The sequence below is a fragment of the Bos indicus genome, chromosome 1 (assembly GCF_029378745.1).
Source record: "Bos indicus isolate NIAB-ARS_2022 breed Sahiwal x Tharparkar chromosome 1, NIAB-ARS_B.indTharparkar_mat_pri_1.0, whole genome shotgun sequence".
Classification (NCBI taxonomy): Eukaryota; Metazoa; Chordata; class Mammalia; order Artiodactyla; family Bovidae; genus Bos; species Bos indicus.
In genome coordinates this window covers 130,898,179-130,921,395 of record NC_091760.1, presented here as the reverse complement: position 1 = coordinate 130,921,395, position 23,217 = coordinate 130,898,179, and the positions used below count along the sequence as shown (strand labels likewise).

The 23,217-nt window shown below is 38.8% G+C and overlaps 1 protein-coding gene across 15 annotated transcripts in view; it reads right to left on the bottom strand.

Moving 5' to 3' along the window:
- CEP70 (centrosomal protein 70) overlaps window positions 1-23,217 on the bottom strand; it is a 100,770-nt gene that overhangs the window by 67,442 nt on the left and 10,111 nt on the right. For 3 of the 15 annotated variants that reach the window (XM_019961814.2, XM_070794150.1, XM_070794151.1), the window contains exons 1-5: window positions 9,618-9,677; window positions 7,290-7,414; window positions 1,973-2,063; window positions 1,728-1,851; window positions 1,229-1,409 (exon numbers count right to left, since the gene is read on the bottom strand). In XM_019961814.2, the coding sequence (XP_019817373.2) occupies window positions 1,229-1,409; window positions 1,728-1,851; window positions 1,973-2,063; window positions 7,290-7,304 (411 nt within the window). In that variant the 5' untranslated portion in view covers window positions 7,305-7,414; window positions 9,618-9,677. The other 12 variants (XM_070794152.1, XM_070794153.1, XM_070794154.1 and 9 more) reach the window with 12 other exon arrangements.

Here is a 23,217-nt window from a genome sequence, read left to right as displayed (position 1 = left end):
AAGAGATGGGAATACCAGATCACCTGACCTGCCTCTTGAGAAATCTGTATGCAGGTCAGGAAGCAACAGTTAGAACTGGACATGGAACAACAGACTGGTTCCAAATAGGAAAAGGAGTACGTCAATGCTGTATACTGTCACCGTGCTTATTTAACTCATATGCAGAGTACATCATGAGAAACGCTAGGCTGTATGAAGCACAAGCTGGAATCAAGAGTGCCGGGAGAAATATCAATAACCTCAGATATGCAGATGACACCACCCTTACGGCAGAAAGTAAAGAGGAACTAAAGAGCCTCTTGATGAATGTGAAAGAAGAGAGTAAAAAAGTTGGTTTAAAGCTCAACATTCAGAAAACTAAGATCATGGCATCTGGTCCCATCATTTCATGGGAAATAGATGAGGAAACAGTGGAAACAGAGTCAGACTTTATTTTTTGGGGCTCCAAAATCACTGCAGATGGTGACTATAGCCATGAACTTAAAAGACCCTTACTCTTTGGAAGGGCAAAAAGCAGAGACATTACTTTGCCAACAAAGGTCCGTCTAGTCAAGGCTATGGTTTTTCCAGTGGTCATGTATGGATGTGAGAGTTGGACTGAAGAAAGCTGAGTGCTGAAGAATTGATGCTTTTGAACTGTGGTGTTGGAGAAGACTCTTGAGAGTCCCTTGGACTGCAAGGAGATCTAACCAGTCCATTCTGAAGGAGATCAGTCCTGGGTGTTCATTGGAAGGACTGATGCTGAAGCTGAAACTCCAATACTTTGGCCACCTCATGCGAAGAATTGACTCATTGGAAAAGACTCTGATGCTGGGAGGGATTGGGGGCAGGAGGAGAAGGGGACGACAGAGGATGAGATGGCTGGATGGCATCACCAACTCGATGGACGATGAGGTTGAGTGAACTCCGAGAGTTGGTGATGGACAGGGAGGCCTGGCATGCTGCGATTCATGGGGTCGCAAAGAGTCGGACACGACTGAGCGACTGAACTGAAGGGATAAGTCATGGAAAATGAGAAGAATCAGCAAAGGGATCAAAAAATAACCAGTGGGGTTAGAGGAAAACCAGAAGAGAAAATATTCTGGAAACAGCAAAGAGAGAATTTCAAGACAATGACAATAATAGGTAAAGGAAGATAAGAATCACTGAATTAAGCAACATGGAAGTCACCTGTAACATTGACAAGGTATTTTAAGACTATCATGTAAGAAAATGTTTAACTCATTACCTGTAAAACTTTATGCTCCTTTTGAAGTTCTTTTATTTTATTCTGTTGCTGGCAAACCCTATTTACAGATTCATCCTCCATTTCACCAATTTTGGACTTCACACTCTCCATAATTTGTTCCAAGTCATTAGCTCGTTGTTCCTGATCTGCTGCTCGGCTTTGCTGTTGTTGAAGTTCATTTCTAGTAACAGACATACAATTCCTTCTCTTAGTAATAGTAACAAATCATATCAACCAACATATCCATCTACCAACATAACAACTTTCTAAAATTTTTTTGCATTCTTAAAATTTCTATAACACAAACCAACAAGGAAACATAGGGTATCAGTATATATCGAAGCTATTACCAAAAGATTTACCTACTAAAAATATTTTTTACTTTATATTTAATCAATGGAAAATTAAATTCCAAGATTCTTTTCAAGCGAGTTATTTTTTTAAATGCATATCATTTGTTCACATACAATTCAAAACAGATTTTTTTCCATTTTCTTACTTAAGCTGTTTATTAGTTTCTATGAGCTCCTGGATCATGTTCTGTTGACGCGATGTTTCCTCCATCATTGTTTTTAAATTCTCCCTCATCGTCTGTGATGACTGTTTGTCAAAAATGATGAGATCTACATTTTTTGAAATTTAATACACATAGTAAAAATGAAGATAAGAAAAACATTAAGATTGAAAATGTTTTTTAAAAAAAGAAGCTTTTTATCTTAAGGAGCAAGAATATAATTTGATTACCTTTCATATCTGTTCTTTTGACTAGAGATAAAGGCTTTAAGCCATGCATCATCAACAGCACATTTATGTTTTCCCATTCTGCTTCTTCCCGCTACAAGTACAAGAAGACAGAAAAGGATCAACATTAAGATATAGGGTGAAGAAATGCCCTCTTATAATCTCCTTTGTTTTCAGAACAACAGACTTTTTTTCCAAAAGCTTTAATATGAATTTTTATACACACATAATGCTTAAAATTAAAACAGATTTGTTTCTAACAAAATTAGACTAAAAAGGATGCAAATAAGCACAGATACTTACATTATATCTGGAATTACATAATTCCAGAACACATATATAGGTCTTAATGAATAAATTAAAAGCCTTATAATTTCAGTGAATTAAATAGTACTCTTGTCTGGAAAATCCCATGGACGGAGGAGACTGGTAGGCTGCAGTCCATGGGGTCACTAAGAGTCGGACACGACTGAGCGACTTCACTTTCACTTTTCACTTTCATGCATTGGAGAAGGAAATGGCAACCCACTCCAGTGTTCTTGCCTGGAGAATCCCAGGGACGGGGGAGCCTGGTGGGCTGCCGTCTATGGGGTCGCACAGAGTCGGACACAACTGAAGTGACTTAGCAGCAGCAGCAGCAGCAGCAGCAGCAGCAGCAGCAGCAGCAAACAGACCTTAAGTTTCTTATTTAACTGAACTTTTTATTTAGGGTTTTTTATTTAACTGTCACCTTAACGATGACCAGGGTCACAACAAAATCAAACATATCTGACTGGAAGAGCCAATAACTTAGGTAGTTCCTTGTATAATGGACAAGGTCTAACTATGAAAAGGAGTCTGTCCATCTAGGTAACTGATTCTAGTAGAAATATTCTGAAAGACACTCCTAATTTTTGTATCCCTGATTCTACATATGTATTTACCCTGAGAAGGGAACTCTCTCCAAATTAAAAAAAGAATAAAACCTAACAATAAATAAAAACAATGGGTAAGAAAAGAACATAAAATACAACAGAAACAGGTATTTTTTAAATGACATTTAAATTCATGATGTTAACATCAATAACAGGTTCTTAAGTACAATGATCAATTTTAAAATCAAGTGTGTGAGATACTTTGCATTCTTTTTAAAAGACCTTAAATATCTTATATAGTATAATGTAAGTATATTTGTGAAAAGGTGATTTGAGTAAATTTTCAATTTATTTAAATGCTTGAAAAGTATCTAATGTATTTTATTAGTGAATAGCATGTAAATATTATAATAATGTTAATATTAATAATTTGGAGAATTTTTTCCCCTCCCTCTCTCCTAGAAAATTTTTAAAAGTTCAAATAAAACTATTACTCTTCACATCCAATGGAGAAGGAAATGGCTACCCACTCCAGTGTTCTTGCCTGGAGAATTCCATGGACAGAGGAGCCAGGCAGGCTACTTTGCAATCCATGGGGTTGCAAAGAGTCAGGCATGACTGAGCAACTATCATATTCACATTCAAATTCCCCTCAGACATTAAAAAATCTACTAAAATAGATAAGCAACAAGGATACACTGTACAGCGAGAGAATTATAACAATTATCTTGTAATAACTTTTAATGGAGTAAAATCTGTTTTTACTGATCACTAAATCAGTAAAAACTACTGATTCACTATGTTACACACCTGAAGTTAATACTGTAAATCAACTATACTTCAATTTTTAAAAACCTATCAAGACAAAAACCAAATTGTCCTGATGACTCTTTGATAGGATTATAGCTCAAATACCAAACAAATCTTTCATTTTGACTGCTGACTTCCTTTTATTTCTTTATCCTTTCTGTAACTCTCCCGCCCTGACAATTTTTTCCCCTTATTTTTGTCTTCTGGTCACAAAGATTAAAGAAACAGAACTAAAACTGTTGCTAGAATCTGTTTGGGGAGCCAAAAGCTCTGTGTGGGTATATAAGTGGAAACCTACTGCTGCTGCTAAGTTGCTTAAGTCGTGTCCGAGTCTGTGCGACCCCACAGATGGCAGCCCACTAGGCTCCTCTTTCCCTGGGATTCTCCAGGCAGGAACACTGGAGTGGGTTGCCATTTCGTTCTCCAAACCTACTACGACTCATTAAAAAAAAAAAATGCCCTATAAAAAAAGTCACATATTTTGAATGACCAAATTATACAAATACTGTTGCCTGATAACTTTTTAAAGGTTTTTTTTTTTTTTTATTTGATGTGGACCATTTTTAAGTCTTTATTGAATTTGTTTCTATATTGCTTGTTTTATGCTTTGGTTTTTGGCCAAGAGGCATGTAGGATCTTAGCTCCCCGATCACGGATTGAACACACACCTTATGCACTGGGAGGCAGTCTCAACCACTGGACTGCCATGAAAGTCCTGATAAGTCTTTTAAGAGAAAGAAAAACATCAGTTCAGTTCAGTTGCTCAGTCGTGTCTGACTCTTTGTGATCCCATGGACTGCCGCACCACAGGCATCCCTATCCATTGCCAATTCCCAGAGTTTACCCAAACTCATGTCCATTGAGTCAGTGATGCCATCCAACCATCTCATCCTCTGTCGTCCGCTTCTCCTCCTGCCCTCAATCGTTCCCAGCATTAGGGTCTTTTCCAGTGACTCAGTTCTTCACATCAGGTGGCCAAAGTATTGGAGTTTCAGCTTCAGTATCAGTCCTTCCAATGAACACCCAGACAGATCTCCTTTAGGATGGACTGTTTTGATCTCCTTGAAGCCTAAGGGACTCTCAAGAGTCTTCTCCAATACCACAGTTCAAAAGCATCAATTCTTTGGCACTCAGCTTTTTTTATAGTCCAACTCTCACATCCATACGTGACTACTGGAAAAACCATAGTGTTGACTAGACGGACCTTTGCTGCCAAAGTCATGTCTCTTCTTTTTAATATGTTTTCCAGGTTGGTCATAACTTTTCTTCCAAGGAGCAAGCATCTTTTAATTTTATAGCTTCAGTCACCATCTGCAGTGAATTTGGAGCCCCCCCAAAAAAGTCTGCCACTGTTCCCCCATCTATTTCCCATGAGGTGATAGGACCAGATGCCATGATCTTCATTTTCTGAATGTTTTTTTTTTTTTTTTATCAGATGGTTAGATAGCTGTGTTTTATTTTTTAATTTTTTCTCTCTAATTTTATTTTATTTTTAAACTTTACATAATTGTATTAGTTTTGCCAAATATCAAAATGAATCCGCCACAGGTATACATGTGTTCCCCATCCCGAACCCTCCTCCCTCCCCATACCATCCCTCTGGGCCGTCCCAGTGCACCAGCCCCAAGCATCCAGCATCATGCATCGAACCTGGACTGGCAACTCGTTTCCTACATGATATTTTACATGTTTCATTGCCATTCTCCCAAATCTTCCCACCCTCTCCCTCTCCCACAGAGTCCATAAGACTGTTCTATATGTTTTAAGCCAACTTTTTCACTCTCCTCTTTCACTTTCAAAAGGCTCTTTAGCTCCTCTTCACTTTATACCATAAAGGTAGTGTCATCTGCGTATCTGAGGTCACTGGTATTCCCCCCGGCAATCCTGATTCCAGCCTGTGCTTCATCCAGCCCAGTATTTCACATGATGCATTCTTTGGCATTGCCTTTCTTTGGGACTGGAATGAAAATTACCTTTTCCAGTCCTGTGGCCACTGCTGTTTTCCACTGGCATATCGAGTGCAGCACTTTCACAGCATCATCTTGCAGGATTTGAAATAGTTCAACTGGAATTTCATCACCTTCACTAGCTTTGTTCATAGTGATGCTTCCTAAGGCCCCCCTGACTTCACATTCCAGAATGTCTAGCTCTAGGTAAGTGATTACACCATCATGATTATCTGGGTCATGAAGACCTTTTTTGTATAGTTCTTCTGTGGATTCTTGCCACTTCTTAATATCTTCTGCTTTTGTTAAATCCATACCATTTCTGTCCTTTATTGTGTCCATCTTTGCATGAAATGTTCCCTTGGTATCTCTTAATTTTCTTGAAGTGATCTCTACTCCTTCCCATTTCACTGTTTTCCTCTATTTCTTTGCAGTGATCACTGAGAAAGGCTTTCTTGTCTCTCCTTGCTATTCTTTGGAACTCTGCATTCAGATGGGTATATCTTTCCTTTTCTCCTTTGCCTTTCGCTTCTCTTCTTTTCACAGGCTTCACAGTAAGGCCTCTCTGACAACCATTTTGTCTTTTTGCATTTCTTTTTCTTGGAAATGGTCTTGATCACTGCCTCCTGTACAATGTCATGAGCCTCTGTCCATAGTTCTTCAGGCACTCTATCAGACCTAATCCCTTTAGCCTACTTGTCACTTATATTGTATAATCATAAGGGATATGATTTAGGTCATACCTGAATGGTCTAGTGGTTTTTGCTGCTTTCTTCAATTTAAGTCTGAATTTGGTAATAAGAAATTCACAATCTGAGCCACAATCAGCGCCTAGTCTTGTTTTTGCTGACTGTATAGAGCTTCTCCATCTTTGGCTGTAAAGAATATAATCAATCTGATTTCGGTATTGACCATCTGGTGATGTCCACGTGTAGAGTCTTCTCCTGTGTTGTTGGAAGAGGGTGTTTTCTATGACTAGTGCGTTCTCTTGGCAAAACTCTGTTAGCCTTTGCCCTGCTTCATTCTGTATGCCACAGCCAAACTTGCCTGTTACTCCAGGTATTTCTTGATTTCCTACTTTTGCATTTCAGTACCCTATAATGAAAAGGACATCTTTTTTGGGTGTAGTTTTAGATGGTCTTGTAGGTCTTCATAGAACCATTCCACTTCAGCTTCTTCAGCATTACTGGTTGGGGCATAGACTTGGATTACTGCGATACTGAATGGTTTGCCTTGGAAACGAACAGAGACCATTCTGTTGTTTTTGAGATTACATCCAAGTACTGCATTTGGGGCTCTTTTGTTGACTATGATGGCTACTCCATTTCTTCTAAGGGATTCTTGCCCACAGTAGTAGATATAACGGTCATCTGAGTTAAATTATGTTTGAAGAAAAACATAACTGTTTGCAAATTCCAAAATATTTGAGAATGGCATTTTCCAAGTATAAACTGAAGAAGACCAGTCTAATGAAATATTCATCAAATTAGTATTACGTAAGTAGGAAAAACTGTATAATAAAGCCTCCTTCTGGACACTGATATGTTGTGAAGTCTTAGAATAAGGATACCATTTAATAGTTTTAACCCATCATTTCCAAAAATGCTTTTACTCAAGTAGCCTTTTAAAGTAAGGTTTTTCACATTTGTAGATGTGGTATTCTTTGACGCATACTTTGATAAACACTGGTTTCAAATATTTCAGGTTTACCTGTTTTTCAGTCATGAGTCTTATCTGATGATTTGCTGGACTCCTTGGCTTTAGGGGCTGCTGTAGATACAATTTCTTTTGTAGAGTCAAAAGAAGTTGAGATTGGCAATAAAAAATTGAATTGCCTAAAATAAAAAAGTGCAATAAGGTGTTAAAGAAAATTATATTTAAAAGAACCTACTACTCTTGGGCAATTTAAGCAATCCTAAGCCAAAACTTCTATGACTTCTAAGAAAGCCGATTTTTATAATTTTAATGTTCTCCTCTAGAAATGAAACATTATGGGGTTTTACACATATATACACAAAGAAAACTATTTGTTTTAACTAGGTAATGTGAAAAGCAAGTGATGCTAATAAACATTTTTTGTAAGCTGCTTCCCAAAAAATGAAAGAATTGTCTGAATTCATTAGTTTAATAATTAATTCACTAGCCTAACTCAAAGGGTAAATTAAATGCCACATTCTTAGGTGGTCTTTATTTCTAAGTAGATCAAAGGCTAGCAACGCAATGTATTCTATTTGACTGGCACACACACAAGTTTATATTCAGTCTACCCTCCCATCACGTGCTCTTGTTGTCTAAGACTCTGCCATTCTATAGGAAGAAACTTCCTTGAATTTTTATGGTATCTAACTCTTCCTTTGCAGAGGCACAATCATCACACATATTCATTGGCATCATGGAATCTCACAACATGAGAGAACCTTAGAAAGTGTTTAATCCAACATCTCTAGCTGTCAAAGCTGGCAGGAAAGAGTGCTGGGAGAATTGTACCAATATATCAGATGCTATAACCATGTGAGACAGAGAAGTAAAATGATCCTCCCTGCTGCTAGTTCAGTTTTTCTTGCAAATCACCCTTCTGTCCTTCTACTTCTGCTTCAGATAGTGAAATCCACCAATACTAGTCACCAATAATTCATTTTCAGCTAAACCTAGTAACATGTTGCAAATTCTCCAATTCTGCAATTTTTGCTGCTGACATCAGAGAGTACTCTCTCCCCTTTAAACTCTGGTCTCTAGTGCACTATGTTCATCTCTCTCATTTTCATTTAAATAAAGATACTTTTTGAAAGTATCAGCCAACTTCAATGGCTACCACCTTTCAGCTAGTTTTTAAACTTTTCATTAGAGAAATTTAAAAAAATACATACAAGTAGAGAAAGAGTAAAATGAACCCATGTATATTCATTAACCCAAGATCAATAATAACCAACATTCTTCCATATTTATTTCATTTCTCTACCCACTTATATTTCAGTACTCACCTCCAATAAATGTAGACTCATTTTAATATAACTTCAATACCACTGTCACACCAAATTATATTAATTCCTTACTATCACTTAATATCTAGTCCATGTTCAATTTTCCCCCAAATGTCTTAAATTATCTTTTTTTTTTTCTCCAAATCAGAATCCAAAGAAGGTTCACATATAGCACTCCTAAATGCATATATGGGGAATTAGAAAGCCACTGCATGTACCCAGAGAAAGGTGTAGGCTAAAAAATACCTCAAGTTTATAGGTCAGGCTGATCCTCAGCACAAAGACAGCCAAAATTTAAAACAAAGAAAAACAAAACCCAGCAAACCATGGCAAAGAAAGAGAATCTTATTTCCACAGATATTACTAGATTCAAATGTCCAGTTTTCAATAAAAAGTAAAGCTTACAAAGAATCTGGAAAGCATGGCTCCTTCAAAGGAAAAAAAAAAAAATCAAACTGTCTCTGAAAAAAAACAACAAAATTTGATGGCACATCTACTGCACAAAGCATTTAAAACAACCACCTTAAAAAATTCAAAGAACTAAGGGAAGATTTGGAGAAAAAATAAGAAAAATATATGATCAAAAGTGAAATATCAGTAAAGAGAGAAAACAACAACAAAACGAAAATCAAACATATTCTGTAATTGAAAAGTATAACTGAAATAAAGAATTTACTAGGGGCATTCAAATGCAGATTTGAACAGGCAAAAGAATGAATCACGGTAAGTGTGAAGTTAAGACAATGGAAATTATCAAGTCTAAAGAATAGGAAAAAAGGAAGACTGAATAAAAGTGAACCTTACCTAAAGGACCTGTGAGACACTATCAGTTGTGTCAACACACGAATTGTGGGAGTCCCAGAAGGAGAAAAGAGAGCATGGTAGGGAGAATATGAAATGATGGCTGAAAACTTCCCAAATTTGTTGAAAGACACAAACTCCTAGAAACATAAACTCAGAGACCTACACCAAGAAGTACTACAATCAAGCTTTTCAAAGAACAAAGAATCTTGAAAGTAGCAAGGGAGAAGTGACACATCACACACAAGGTAATTACCCGCAGATTTCTTAACAGCAACTTTGGAGACCAGGAGGTAGTGAGATGATATAATTCTTTCTGAAAGAAAGAAACTGTCAATCAAGAATCTTATGTTTGGCAAAACTATCCTTCAAAAGTGAGAACAGAACAAAGATATTTCCAGATAAACTAAAGTTTAAGGCATTCCTTACCATTAGACCTGCCCTACAAGTAATGGTAAAGGTAGTCCCACTAGTTGAAATAAAAGGACACAGGACAGTAAATCAAAGCCATATGAAAAACTAAATATCTCAATAAAGGTAAATGGCATGGTAAATACACAGGCAATTATAAAAGCTGCTATTATAACAAAGATGTGTAACTCCACTTTTTGCTTGCTACATGACTTAAGAAACAGGTCGTTTTTTTAAAAAACAATCATTAGTCTAAAGCTAATATTATTATAACTTTGGTTTGTAGTGTCACACATTTTCTACCTAATTTAAGACACTAACTCATTTACTAGAATTTTTGTTTTCAGGCACACATGTATAAAGATGTAACTGCAACATCAACAACTGAAAGAGGTGGGGATAGAGCTGTAAAGAAGTAGAATTTTTATACGTTATTTAAGTGAAACTCCAATAAATTCAAATTAGTGTTATGATTTTATAATGGTAAATGTAAACTTCATGGTTACCACAAAGAAACCAGTGATAGAATATATAGAAAAAGAAAACATTCTGCTACAAAAAAAAAATCAACTAAACACAAGAAGACAGTAATACAGGAAATGAGGGGGGAAAAAAGCCATGTTACAAAAAATAGCAAAATTACAGACAGTAATCCCTTACCTGTCAGTAATCACTCTAAATGTAAAAGGGTCAAACTCTTGACAGACTGGTAGAATGAATTTAAGAAAATATGATCCAACTATGTGCCTAAAACAAGACCCATTTTAGAGCCAGAGACACAAAGAGATTGAAAGTGAAAGAATGGTAAAAGGTATTCCATGAAAATAATTTTTTAAAAAAAGAAAGAAAGAAGGAAAGTCTAGCTATGAGTATCAGACAAAATAGATTTTATATCAAAAAAGGCTACTAGAGACAAAACAGGACATTACGTATTAATAAAAGATGTAATACAGCTAGAATACATAACAATTATAAACAGTTGTGCACTTAATAACAGACCACTAACACATGTGAAGTAAAAATTCACAGAATTGAAGGAAGAAATAGTTCTACAATATAGGTGGAGATTTTAACACTCCATTCTCAAGAATACATAGTAATCAGACAAAAGAAAAGTAATGAAACAGACAATGTGACAGAGTAAAACAACCAGATCTAGTAGATTTATAAAGAACACTGGGAATTCCCTGGTAATTCAGTGGTTTAGGACTCCATGCTTCCACTGCAGGGAGCACGGGTTTGATCCTTGGTCATGGAACTAAGATCCCACAAGCTGATCAAAAAGAAAAAAAGAAAAGAAAAGAAACCTGCTCAACAACAACAGAATACAGTCTTCCAATTACACATGGGACATTATCAGGATAGACTATATGTTAAACCACAAATTAAGTCTCCACAAAGAGGTGAAGTTAGAAATCAAAAAATAAAACAAAAATTCGTAAGTTTATGGAAATTAGACAACACATTTGTAAATAACCAATGGATGAAAGAAGAAATCACAAGAGAAATTATAAAACTCTTAAGATATTAATGAAAACAAAACACAATATTTCAAAACTTACAGGACACAGTGAAAGCAATCCTGAAGGGGGAAATTTAAGAGTTATAAAAATTTGCATTAAAAACATGAAAGATCTCAAATTAACAACCTAAGTTTGCAACTTAAGGAACTAGAAAAAGAACAAACTAAACCCAAAGCTAGCAAAAGAAAAAAATAAAGATTAATTAGAGCAGAAACAAAGGAAATAGAGACTAGGAAAGCAATAGAGAAAGTCAATGAAAGACATCTGAAAAGATCAATAAAAAATGACAAATTTTACCTGATAAACAGAAAAAAAGAGAAGACTCAAATTACTAAAATCAGAAATGAAACTGGGAACATTACTACAAATTATACAGAAAAAAGTATTAAACAATATTATGAACAATTGTACGCCAACAAATTAGATAAGCAAAATGAAATGGACAAATTCCTATAGACACAAAACTGAATCACAAAGAAACAGAAAATTGCAGTACATCCGTAACTAGTAATAGAACTGAATCAGTAATCAAACTCTCCCCAAAAGAAAAGACATGGACCGAGGGGTATAACTGAGGAATTCTACCAAAACATCTATATAACTACTAACAATTCTTCTCAAACTATTCCAAAAAATTAGACAAGGGAATACTTCCTAACTCATTCTTGGAAGATAGCATCACCTTAATATTAAAAGGTCAGACAATACAAGAAAAATAATAATATCCCTTACAAGCATTGATGCAAAATACCAGTAAACCAAAGGCTTCCCAGGTGGCTAAATGGTAAAGAATCTGAGTGCCAATGCAGGAGGCACAGGAGACAAGGATTTGAACCGTGGGTGGGGAAGATTCCCTGGAGGAGGAAATGGCAACCCATTGCAAGTGTTCTTACCTGGAAAAATCCCATGGACAGAGGAGCCTGGAGGGCTATAGTCCATGAGTTCACAAGGGTTGGACACGACTTAAGCGACTGAGCATGCACACACTAGTAAACCAAATTCAGCAGCATAGTAAAAGAATTATACACCATATTCAAGTGGGATTTATACTTGGAATGTAGGAATTAGTTCAACATACGAAAAGAAATCAGTGTATCACATATTACATTAATGGAATGAAGGAAAAGAATATACAATCATCTCAATAGATGCAGAAAAAGCATTTTACAAAATCCAACACCTTCTTGTGATAAACACTCAATAACTAGGAATAGAAGCAAACTAATTCAACAAAACAAAAGATCCCCTGGAGGAGGATATGGCAACCCACTCCAGTATTCTTGCCTGGAGAATCCAATGGACAGAGGAGCCTGGGGTCTTCAAGTGTAGGATATGATTGAAGCAAACTAGCATGCACACAACTCAACAAAAGCCATATATGAAAAAGCTACAGCGAACATCATATTCAATGGTAAAAGACTACAAGCTTTCCCTCTAAGATGAGGAACAAGGCAAGGATGTCACATTCACCACTTTTATTCCACATAGAAATGGAAGTTCCCACCAAGCATTTAAGTAAGAAAGAGAAATAAAAGGTATCCAAATTGGAAAAGAAGTCAAATTATCTCTATTTGCACGATACGATTTTATATACCAAAAACCTTAATACACACACACGCACATGCGCACATGCACATACATTAGAATAAATGAATTCAGCAAAGCAGCAGAATATGAAAATCAGCATATAAAAACCATTTGCATTTCTATATACTAACAATGAATAACCTAAAACGGAAAATAAAAGAACTCCATTTACAACGACATCAAAGAATAAAAATAGGAGCAAACTTAACCAAGGAGGTAAAAGTCTTGTACAATGAACACTATAAAACATTGCTCAAAGAAATTAAAGACATAAGTAAATGGGGTCACATCCAATATTCATGGATCATAAGACTTAATATTAAGACATTGATACTAACCAAAGCAATCTACAGATTCAGTGTAATCCCCATCAATATCCCAATGACATTTTTTTCAGAAATAGAAAACCTATCCTAAAATACATATGGAATCTCAAGGGACCGTGAATAACTTGAATGTAATCACCTGAATGTAATCTTGAAAAAGAAGAAAGAAGCTGGAGGAATAACAAGATGAAGCTGAAGGAGTAACAGCTTCCTGATTTAAAACTCCTTTGCAAAGCTACATAAATCAAAACAGAGTGGTGTTGGCATAGACCATTTGCATAGAATAAAGAGCCCAGATATAATCCCTCACATTTATTGTCAAATGTGAGCGCTGAAGATGCTTTTGAACTGCGGTGTTGGAGAAGACTCTTGAGAGTCCCTTGGACTACAAGGAGATCCAACCAGTCAATCCTAAAGGAAATCAACCCTGAATATTCATTGGAATATGATGCTGAAGCTGAAACTCCAATACTTTGGCCACCTGATGGGAATAACTGACTCATTGGAAAAGATCCTGATGCTGGGAAAGAGTGAAGGCAGGAGGAGAAGGGGACGACAGAGGACCAGATGGTTGGATGGCATCACTGACTTGATGGACATGAGTCTGAGTAAACTCCAGGAGTTGGTGATGGACAGGGAAGCCTGGCGTGCTACAGTCCATGGGGTCGCTAAGAGTTGGATATGACTAAGTGACTGAACAGTCAAATGTTTTTCAATAAGAGCGCCAAAAAGCCTTCAAAAGGAGATAGTCAGTCTCTTCCTCTGCTGTGAAAACTGTAAAAAGAATGAAGTTGTACCCTTCAGTTCAGTTCAGTCGCTCAGTCGTGTCCGACACTTTGCGACTCCATGAGCCACAGCACACCAGGCCTCCCTGTCCATCACAAACTCCCAGAGTTCACTCAGACTCAAGTTGTACCCTTGCTGCTGCTACTGCTGCTAAGTCGCTTCAGTCCTGTCCAACTCTGCTCGACCCCATAGACGGCAGCCCACCAGGCTCCCCCGTTCCTGGGATTCTCTAGGCAAGAACACTGGAGTAGGTTGCCATTTCCTTCTCCAATGCATGAAAGTGAAAAGTGAAAGTGAAGTCGCTCAGTCGTGTCCGACTCTTAGCGACCCCATGGACTTCAGCCATCCAGGCTCCTCTGTCCATGGGATTTTCCAAGCAAGAGTACTGGAGTGGGGTGCCATTGCCTTCTCCCAAGTTGTACCCTTAAGACCACACAAAAATTAACTCAAATGGATCAGAGACCTAAATTTAAGAGCTTAAACTGTAAAAATTTAAAAGAAAACACAGGGTAAAAGCTTTACAATCCTGAATTTGGCAATGATTTCTTAGATATGACATCAAAGGCATAGGCAACAAAAAGTAAAAACAGACAAACTGGACTTTACAAAAATTTAAAATTTTTGTGCATCAAAAGATACTGTCAACAGAGTAAAAAGGCAATCCATGGAATGGGAGAAAATATTCACAAATCATCTATGTGATAAGGAATTAATATCCAGAATATATGGGGCTTCCACGGTGGCCCAGTGGTAAAGAATTTCCCTGCCGATTCAGGAGACACAAGGGACATACGTTTGATCCCTGAGTCGGGAAGATCCCCTGGAGAAGGAAATGGCAACCTACTACAGTATTCTTTCCTAGGAAATCCCATGGATAGAGGAGCCTGGTGGGCTACAGTCCATGGGGTTGCAAGAGTCAGACACAATTAGCAACTAAATATAACAATAAACAATCCAGAATATACAGAGAATTCCGGAAACTTAACAACAAAAAAAATCTGATTAAAAAATGGGCAAGGAACCTGAACAGACATTTCTCTAAAGAAAATATAAAAAAGGCTATAAACACATGAAAATATTTCAACATTACCCATTAGGGAAATGCAAATCAAAATTACAATGAAATACCACCTCATACCCATTGCTGCTGCTGCTGCTGCTGCGAAGTCGCTTCAGTCGTGTCCGACTCTGTGCGACCCCATAGACGGCAGCCCACCAGGCTCCCCCGTCCCTGGGATTCTCCAGGCAAGAACACTGGAGTGGGTTGCCATTTCCTTCTCCAATGCATGAAAGTGAAAAGTGAAAGTGAAAGTGAAGTCGCTCAGTCATGCCCAATCCTCAGCAGCCCCATGGACTGCAGCCTTCCAGGCTCCTCTGTCCATGGGATTTTCCAGGTAAGAGTACTGGAGTAGGGTGCCGTTGCCTTCTCTGTCATACCCATTAGGATAGCTAATAACAGATACTGGTGAGGATATAGAGAAACTGAAACCCTTGTGCACTGTCAGGAATATAAAATGGTACAGCTGCTATGAAAAATAGCATGGTGGTTCTTCAAAAAATTAAATGTAGAAATGCCATTAGGATTCAGCAATTTGACAAAAGAACTGAAAGCAGGATCTTAAAAAGATACTTGAACATCTATGTTCACAGCAGCATTACTCACAAAATATACCTAAAAGATGGAAGCAACCCAAGTTCCATCAACAGATGAATAGATAAGTAAAATATGCTATAAACCATACAGTGGAATATTATTCAGCCTTAAGTAGTAGTGTAGTGTTAGCAGCTCAGTGGTGTTCAACTCTTTGTGACCCCATGGACTGTAGCCCGCCAGGCTCCTCTGTCCATGGAATTCTCCACACAAGAATACTGGAGTAAGTAGCTATTTCCTTCTCCAGGGTGTCTTCCTGACCCAGGGATCAAACCTGGGTCTCCTGCATTGCATGTGGATTCTTTACCATCTGAGTCATGAGGAAAGCCCATTCAGCCTGAAACAGGAAGGAAATGTTTACCTAAGTTACAACATGGATGAACCTTAAATATATTAGCTAGTCACAAACAAATGCTGTATGATTCCACTTATATAGAAAGTAGAATGGTGACTGCCAGGGGAATGGTTGAGTTATTTAATGGGTATAGAATTTCAGTTTTACAAATGAAGAGTTCTGTGTGTGTTTACAGAGACAGAGCTAGGATAGTTATATCTACCTGTCTACAGAAAAGCCTAAAACCATGATTGACTCAGGATCCCTAGAATACAGATTATGATCCTTTTGAAAAAAAAGTTTCTTGAAAAAATTATTTCATATTTGGGACAGAATTCATTCAAGATATCAGACAACAAGGAAGTTATTAAAGATAAGTAGTGCTGGACTTCCCTGATGGTCCAGTGGTTAAGACTGTTTCCAATACTGGGGGCACAGGTTCAATCCCTGGTCAGGAAATAGCCAAAGAAAAAAAAAAAAGACTAGTAGGGTCATAGCAAAAGGATAGGCTTGAGTAGGCTCCTCCCACTCAAAGATGACAGCACATTAGCTTTGATAATTAAAATAACTGCAATGAACTGAAACCCATAAAATGTTTAAAATTTATGACTTCATATTGATATTAGGTTTTTAAAAATAATTTCAGAAGATAAGGAACCAATTCATTTTCTCAAAAATTGGTAAATAAATGGAACAAATTGTTCATGCTGCCTTTCCTAAAGAGATTTTACTGCTACATATTCAACTGAGGGGTTAATATTCTAACTAACAAGTAAAAGAAATGATAAAATTAGAATATCACTATTTTGCAGCCTTCAATGAACAGATACAGGCATCAAGTATCAACAGGTGCTGGAAACACAAAGAGAAACGAGACATTCTGCACCTCCTATGATCCTGCCAAACACCACCTAGAGAATTACCAAAGGAATTGAATCTGAGTCTGATTCAGTCTTTGATCCAGCTACAAATGTGTAGGAATTACCCAGGGCAGAAGAACATAATCAACTGTACATGAGTATGCAAATTGCAAAATCCAGACTGTAGGATATATAGGTCAAATGAGACAAGTTCTTCAGATAAGTTATAAGGAAAAGAAAGGAACAGGGGGAAAACCTAACAGATTAAGAGATTTTTTTTTTTTTTAATATAATGAGCAAGAGGTACACCTTAATACTGAAGAATACAGATTTAGGAAAAAACTTTTTTTTTTTTAACACAAAGAGGAAATTACTGTAAAAGTCAGAAGAATGCTACTAATGGGAGTACAGAAGTAGCTGTAATTGGGATAGACCAGTCTTAGCATGGCTAGCATGGTTCTCTACCCTGGCCTAGGAGGTATCATCACTTAATTTGTTAAGGTATACATTCAGTGTGTGTGTTCATTTCTGTTTGATTTCATAATAAAAGTTCACTATTTAATTAAAAAAAAAAACTTTATTAAATAACAATAAAACCAAAAGTAAAGGAAATACTAACCAAAAGAAGGCTGGTATAGCCAGAATAGCAGGGTTTTAAATCATGGCTTCTGCCAGGCAACCAAGAAACCACTAATCTCTGTGCCTCAATTTCCTTATCATAAAATGAGGATAATAAAAGTACTTAGCTCATAGGTTCTTGGGAAGATTAGGAAAGTTAAAATACAAAGGACTAATTGAACAGTGCCTGGCACACAGCAGGATAGAGGTGGTGATGAGAATTGGTGACCAGCTGTGTTATCTTAAATAGTTACTTAGCCTCTCTGGGCTTCCGTTTCCTTTATGGAGCTTCAAATACCTGATAGGATTATGAGGAGGTCAAAAGGAAACATATGTACAGTTTTCCATAATTAGTAGATCCTTTCCATGGTCTCTCAATTCCCAGAGAGAGTTATCTATCACATCAGACATACCTCAGTCATACCACGTTCCTCTTGTACTTTTCACCTTGTCATTCACGATGATCTCAATGAAATGATCACTCAGTGAGTCTCATGTCTGAAACTGGATCTTCATCTACGTTTCAAAAAAAATAAGAGATCCAAATCTTAAAATGTTCATCTCCTGGTAAGAAAGGTCTTGTGTTATTCCCAGAGCAGGCATCTATGGTACTGGTGGTAACCACTAAACAGAAGCTGGAATCAATGAATTAACTGCTACTGGACATAGATGGTCACCACCAGGTGCCTTCACTGGGGTCTTCTTTCCACTTATCCTTCCTCTCCCAGCTGTGCTAAAACATTTAGCTGGGTGTCCAACTCTATCACTGTCTAGCATCAATTCTGATTCTGGCTTCAAAGGCAGAATAATTCTTATTGTCAGGAGTACTCTCAGACAAAAACCACTGAATACAAAAAGCAAAGGCAGGGAGAACTATCACAATTTCACCTGTGACCAAGCCCTCCTTTTCAGGGGCCCATGCTGTGCAATTAATGTGCCAATGGTTTGCAGCAGTCTTCTCCCCACTACAAACTGTAACAAGACACAAGTCTGGAACTTTGCATCAGAAAAGTTCCCCAGAACTTGGGAAACCAATGCTTCCCCAAAGCCAAATAAGCTGCAGCTTGCTTTAATCAGTGTCATATCACACCTAAAGTAAGACTATAAGAATAGCAGTTGCAGGGTAGGAGTTCATTTATACACGGCTGGAAAGACACATACAGATAAGCAAAACAAAGTTCTATCTCCTTGCACTGTCCAGATCCACCAAAATTCCTTTGGTAACTCGCCCTTTATAAGTCTGTGACCCCTATAACATGCACCATACATTAAAATGTATTTATTTTTCACTACTTTCGGGGGGAAAACTGGAAATAAAGCATAGGCAGTAGCTGTTCTTTCTCAAGTCAAGTCACATCAAAATCTGTAATTAGCTTTCTCAAAAGTACATATTTCACTTTACTGCAATAAATGGAACATGAAATGCTTTCAAAGCCTCTATTTAACGTTCCTAAGAAGAACTGAATTTACCGCAAATAAGTAAACGAAATTAGGGCTGGATCTCCTCTAGACCAAATCATTCTGCCCCAGGAGAAGTTACATAAAGGGTCAGAACACTCCTCCAAGCAGAAGCTGCGGCATTCCCTTGTCAGCCACCTCCTCCCCAAGGTGGGGTGGGCAAGGCTCAAGTCTGTTTGGCAAGACCGAAAGTAAAAAACAAAACAAAAACCTCATACAGAAGATTGAAACCAACATGGATAATGCGTGCACAGTGTGTAACCTTATGTTTGCAAAATAAAGCGGCACAAAAACACTTCTGTTTGGCCTGCGTGTTACAAGTCTCTTAGCCTTTAGTTATTTCCAACTCATTGATCTTAATAAAAATCAAATTAGACTCTGCATAAAGAGCCCCGCACTCTGAAATGGGCCTAATAAAACGGAGAAAGAGATAATCATCTACCTACACCTTCATCTATCCCCCACCTTCTATTCCTAGCCTTCACTAGCCCAGCGACCTCCTCAGACACCTTGACACTGAAAGGAGGAGCAGGTCGGTCCTGGTGGACTCATGGGGATGGAGTAACTACCTACTTATCCAGAATCCAGGGCGCGCCGAAAATCACTCCAAGCTTCACACTCATTGCCTCATTTAACCTTCTCAATCACCATGTAAGGCAAGAATTATCAGCTGTGTTCCACAAATAAAGAAACTGAGGCGCTGAGTTTTTACAAGCGGAATCAGAGACCACAAAGGGCGAAGCCAGACTCGAACCAGGTTTATCAGGCTACCCTCCTCCCCTCGGCCTTTATCCTGGGACTGTTTATTGGAGCCAACCAGTTCCGAGGCGGCTCGTCTGACCACTCTCAGGGCGCAGGTGAGGTCAGTTCCCGGGGTTCCTCAGGTAGGGGCTCCTCAGGCGGGGGCTCCAGCCGACCCCTCCCTAAACCTAGAACGCCGCTCACCTTCCTCAGCCGCCGCCTACCTCCCGCAGCGCGCTCAACCCGGCCAGCTCAGCCGCCTCCGGCCCCGCCTCTGCGACCGTTACCCCACCGTGGGAGGTCGGCCAATCGAGCAGGAGCTCATCGAGGAATCCGCCTCTGCACCGGCCGAAACACCGCAGCGATTTGCTCTGACCGCCCGGGGAGGCTGGTCCTGCCTCGCGCCCTCTGGTTGGCTCCGCGACTGGGGGCGGGGCTCACTTTTAGTGTAGACTGCAGGGGGCGGGGCGGGGAAAGGGCTCTGCGCCTGCGCACTTCCATCTCTCTCACTCCCTGGATCCTGGCTGAGCGCTGCAGAGCCTGGCACTTGGAGGATGCACATAAATGTGTTGATGACATTTTATCCTTCCGCTAAACATTTTCCAAATCTCGACGAAGTATCAAGCCAGACATCGAGCTCCCGAAATGCAAAAGTGGCTGACTGGAGATGTTCAAAGTGTAGTTAGGAGATAGGTATACACCCTGCACTTAACGCTGCAGTACGGTGGGCTTGATTAGAGAAAGGTGTGCAGGGCACAGACGGGAAAGAAAGGGAGGGTTACCTGGGTCGCTGAACTCTTCCTCCTCCAGTAGATCTCAACCCTGGCTGCCCACTAGAATCCCCTGGAGAAATTTGAAACGGGTACTCAGACCTCTGGCGAAATACATCAGAATCAGACCCATGGGTCAATAGTTTGCTAAAGCTCCCCCAGGTGATTCCAGTGTGCAGCCAAGCCAAGGTAGGGAACTATCACTACAAACCTAGAGAGATGCATAAGAAGAATGGTGAGTTCCCCAACAAAACAGATAAGAAAGACATTGAAACCACAGAAATGTGTTCAAGGGCAGAGGAGGGTGGGGTGGGAGGGGCTGGTCAAAGGTTCTTTACCTCTTAGTGCAGAAAGAAGTCAGCCAGAGGCAAAGTGACAGACAAGAACTGATTTATTACAAGCAAGATGGGCAAGGGAGTGCTACTCAGAGAGCTTAACAGGGCTACAGTTTTATAATCAAAGGAAAAGTGGGGAGGGGGAGAATGTCACCTTTTCCCTCATTCTTGAGTAGACATCAGGCTTCCATCATCAGTTCCTCCTCCACATCAGGCTGGGAGTTATTTTGACCCTGCATGGTCGAACTGGGACTGTCATGGCTCAAAGGAAATGAGAAAAAAAGCAGTAATATATTCTAAAATATGGTAAATCATCTCAGCTTTCAATATAATGCCATCTTTCATTTATAGTTTTGTTTTTAGTGTGTGCAGAGGAGTGTGTCCTAGTAATTGTTAATTTACTGACCTCACTGGGCAGGATGCATGTCTCATGCCACCATCATTTTATTGTTTTGGGACATGTCTCATGCTTCTGTTACCTGGCTTTGTTGCTAAACAAGCCTGCTTTCTTGGGTGGTCATTGACTTACAGGAGTCTCCCATACTTTACCTTCAATCCCCTAGTGGGATTAACTATTTAATCACATACTTTGGCCCTTTACTCTGTTCCTGTGGATATTTAGGGAAAACTTCACGTGCAAATTAAGCTAATAATGCCAACAAAACATATTATTATAATGCCTAGTTCACAAGTGCTCAGTAAAACTTTTTTTTTTCTGTAGTTAAATCTGGGCTCCTTTGGTACAGCTCATATCCACTCCCTAAAAATCTAACTTCCAAAGCATTGGCCAATATAATAGGCTTCCTGAGGAAGCTGAGGAGTGTGTTGTGTCATTGGAGAGTCAGAGGAAGAAGGCCTTGGCAGATGCACTAAGGAGCTGGGACTTTGTCCTGGAGGTGATGGGGAACCATAGATGAATTTTCAAAAGAAGTATAAAATGGAAAGGCTTTTGTCTGTGGATTTTCAAGCCTAACTTTCTTGCATCCTGATATAAAGGTAAAAACTAAAACAAAAAAAAAATCACTCTACAGGGTACAAATACTGCTTTTTCCATGAAAGGAAATTATATAAATCCTCTAATGATCACTTTAATAAATTCAGAATCTAAAAACTGGGCCCCTGTCCACCTTTTTCAAAAACTCATGACAGGTTAAGCGACCCAGAAATTCCCAAGGTAAAATCCAGCTGCCATACACCTGAAGGGGAGGTCTGGCAGCCATTGTCATTGCACCTTGTAGCCACACGATGTCACTGTTGACAACCTGTACCTTCCAATTGGTCAAAGGATGCAGGTCTGTAGCATAACAGGTCCCACAATGGCCAACAGGGATATCCCATGGAGGGTATCAGTCACCGTGTCTCTCACAAGGAGGTCTCAGGGTCACAGCTTTTAGGGTTCAACTTTCAGGTCCATATTCAGCCTCCTTCCAGGCAGCTGGGGCCACTGTGAGTTTGATTTCTATGTCTGTCTGCCCATGGAAACCTGTCCTCACCTCACCACTACCCCATGCCCATTCCCTACTTAGCTACTTACACTAGCAATGGTTGGCAGATTTTCATCTTCAACACTTGGAACACAAAGAATCTCACTTCTTGACTTTTCCAGGGTAATATGGGAACTTACCCACTTTTCTGAGTGTCACTGCTTAATTATAGGTAGGAGGCCAAATATCATTGGTCAATTAGGATTATTTGAGCTATAAATAGAACACTGAATGAAAATGTCTTCTTAAGCAATAAGAAAATTGTTATCTCATATAACGGTCATCCAGAGGCAACACAGACTTTGGACTAGGTTGATTCAGTGGTTCAACAAGCTATCAAGGACAAGTTATTGGAAAGTAAAGGCTATCAAGTTTATCAAAGTATCTAGGAAGAGTTTTCCCTGTGTTCTGCTGTAAACATAGTAAGTTTCAAATTCAAATGAAAGCGCTGGTCCAGATGTCTACCAGGAGCAATCAGGACCACATGCTTCCTTTTCCATCTGAAATCTTTACTTCTGATTTTTTGAGCCAATTAGGTCACTTAGGCACACACTCTGCCTCCAATCAGTAACTGCCTGGCAAATGTACAGATGATTTAAGCCTGAGTTCCAGCAGGGAGAAGGAGTTAGCGTAATTGGAATTAGCAGTGGGATGGATGCTCCTTGAGTCACATGGGTTGTAAGGTGGAAGCATGGCTATTTGGGTAAAACTGGAGTCCTATAAAGATTGAGAGGAAAATGGACACTAGATGCAGGATCACCAGTATCCTTCACAATTTGCAAAGCACAAAAAGACTGATTATTTTCTAATTACTAACAATACAACCTCTCTCTATTCGCCCCTGGATTTTGTATGTAGCAAATAGAGGGAAGGAAGCTCTATAACATGTGCTCCAAAGGAATTCCTTCTTATGAGCCCGAAGGCCTTTCTAGCTCTTCTGTTTGCTAGCAAAGGAAGGACTCTGCACACAAG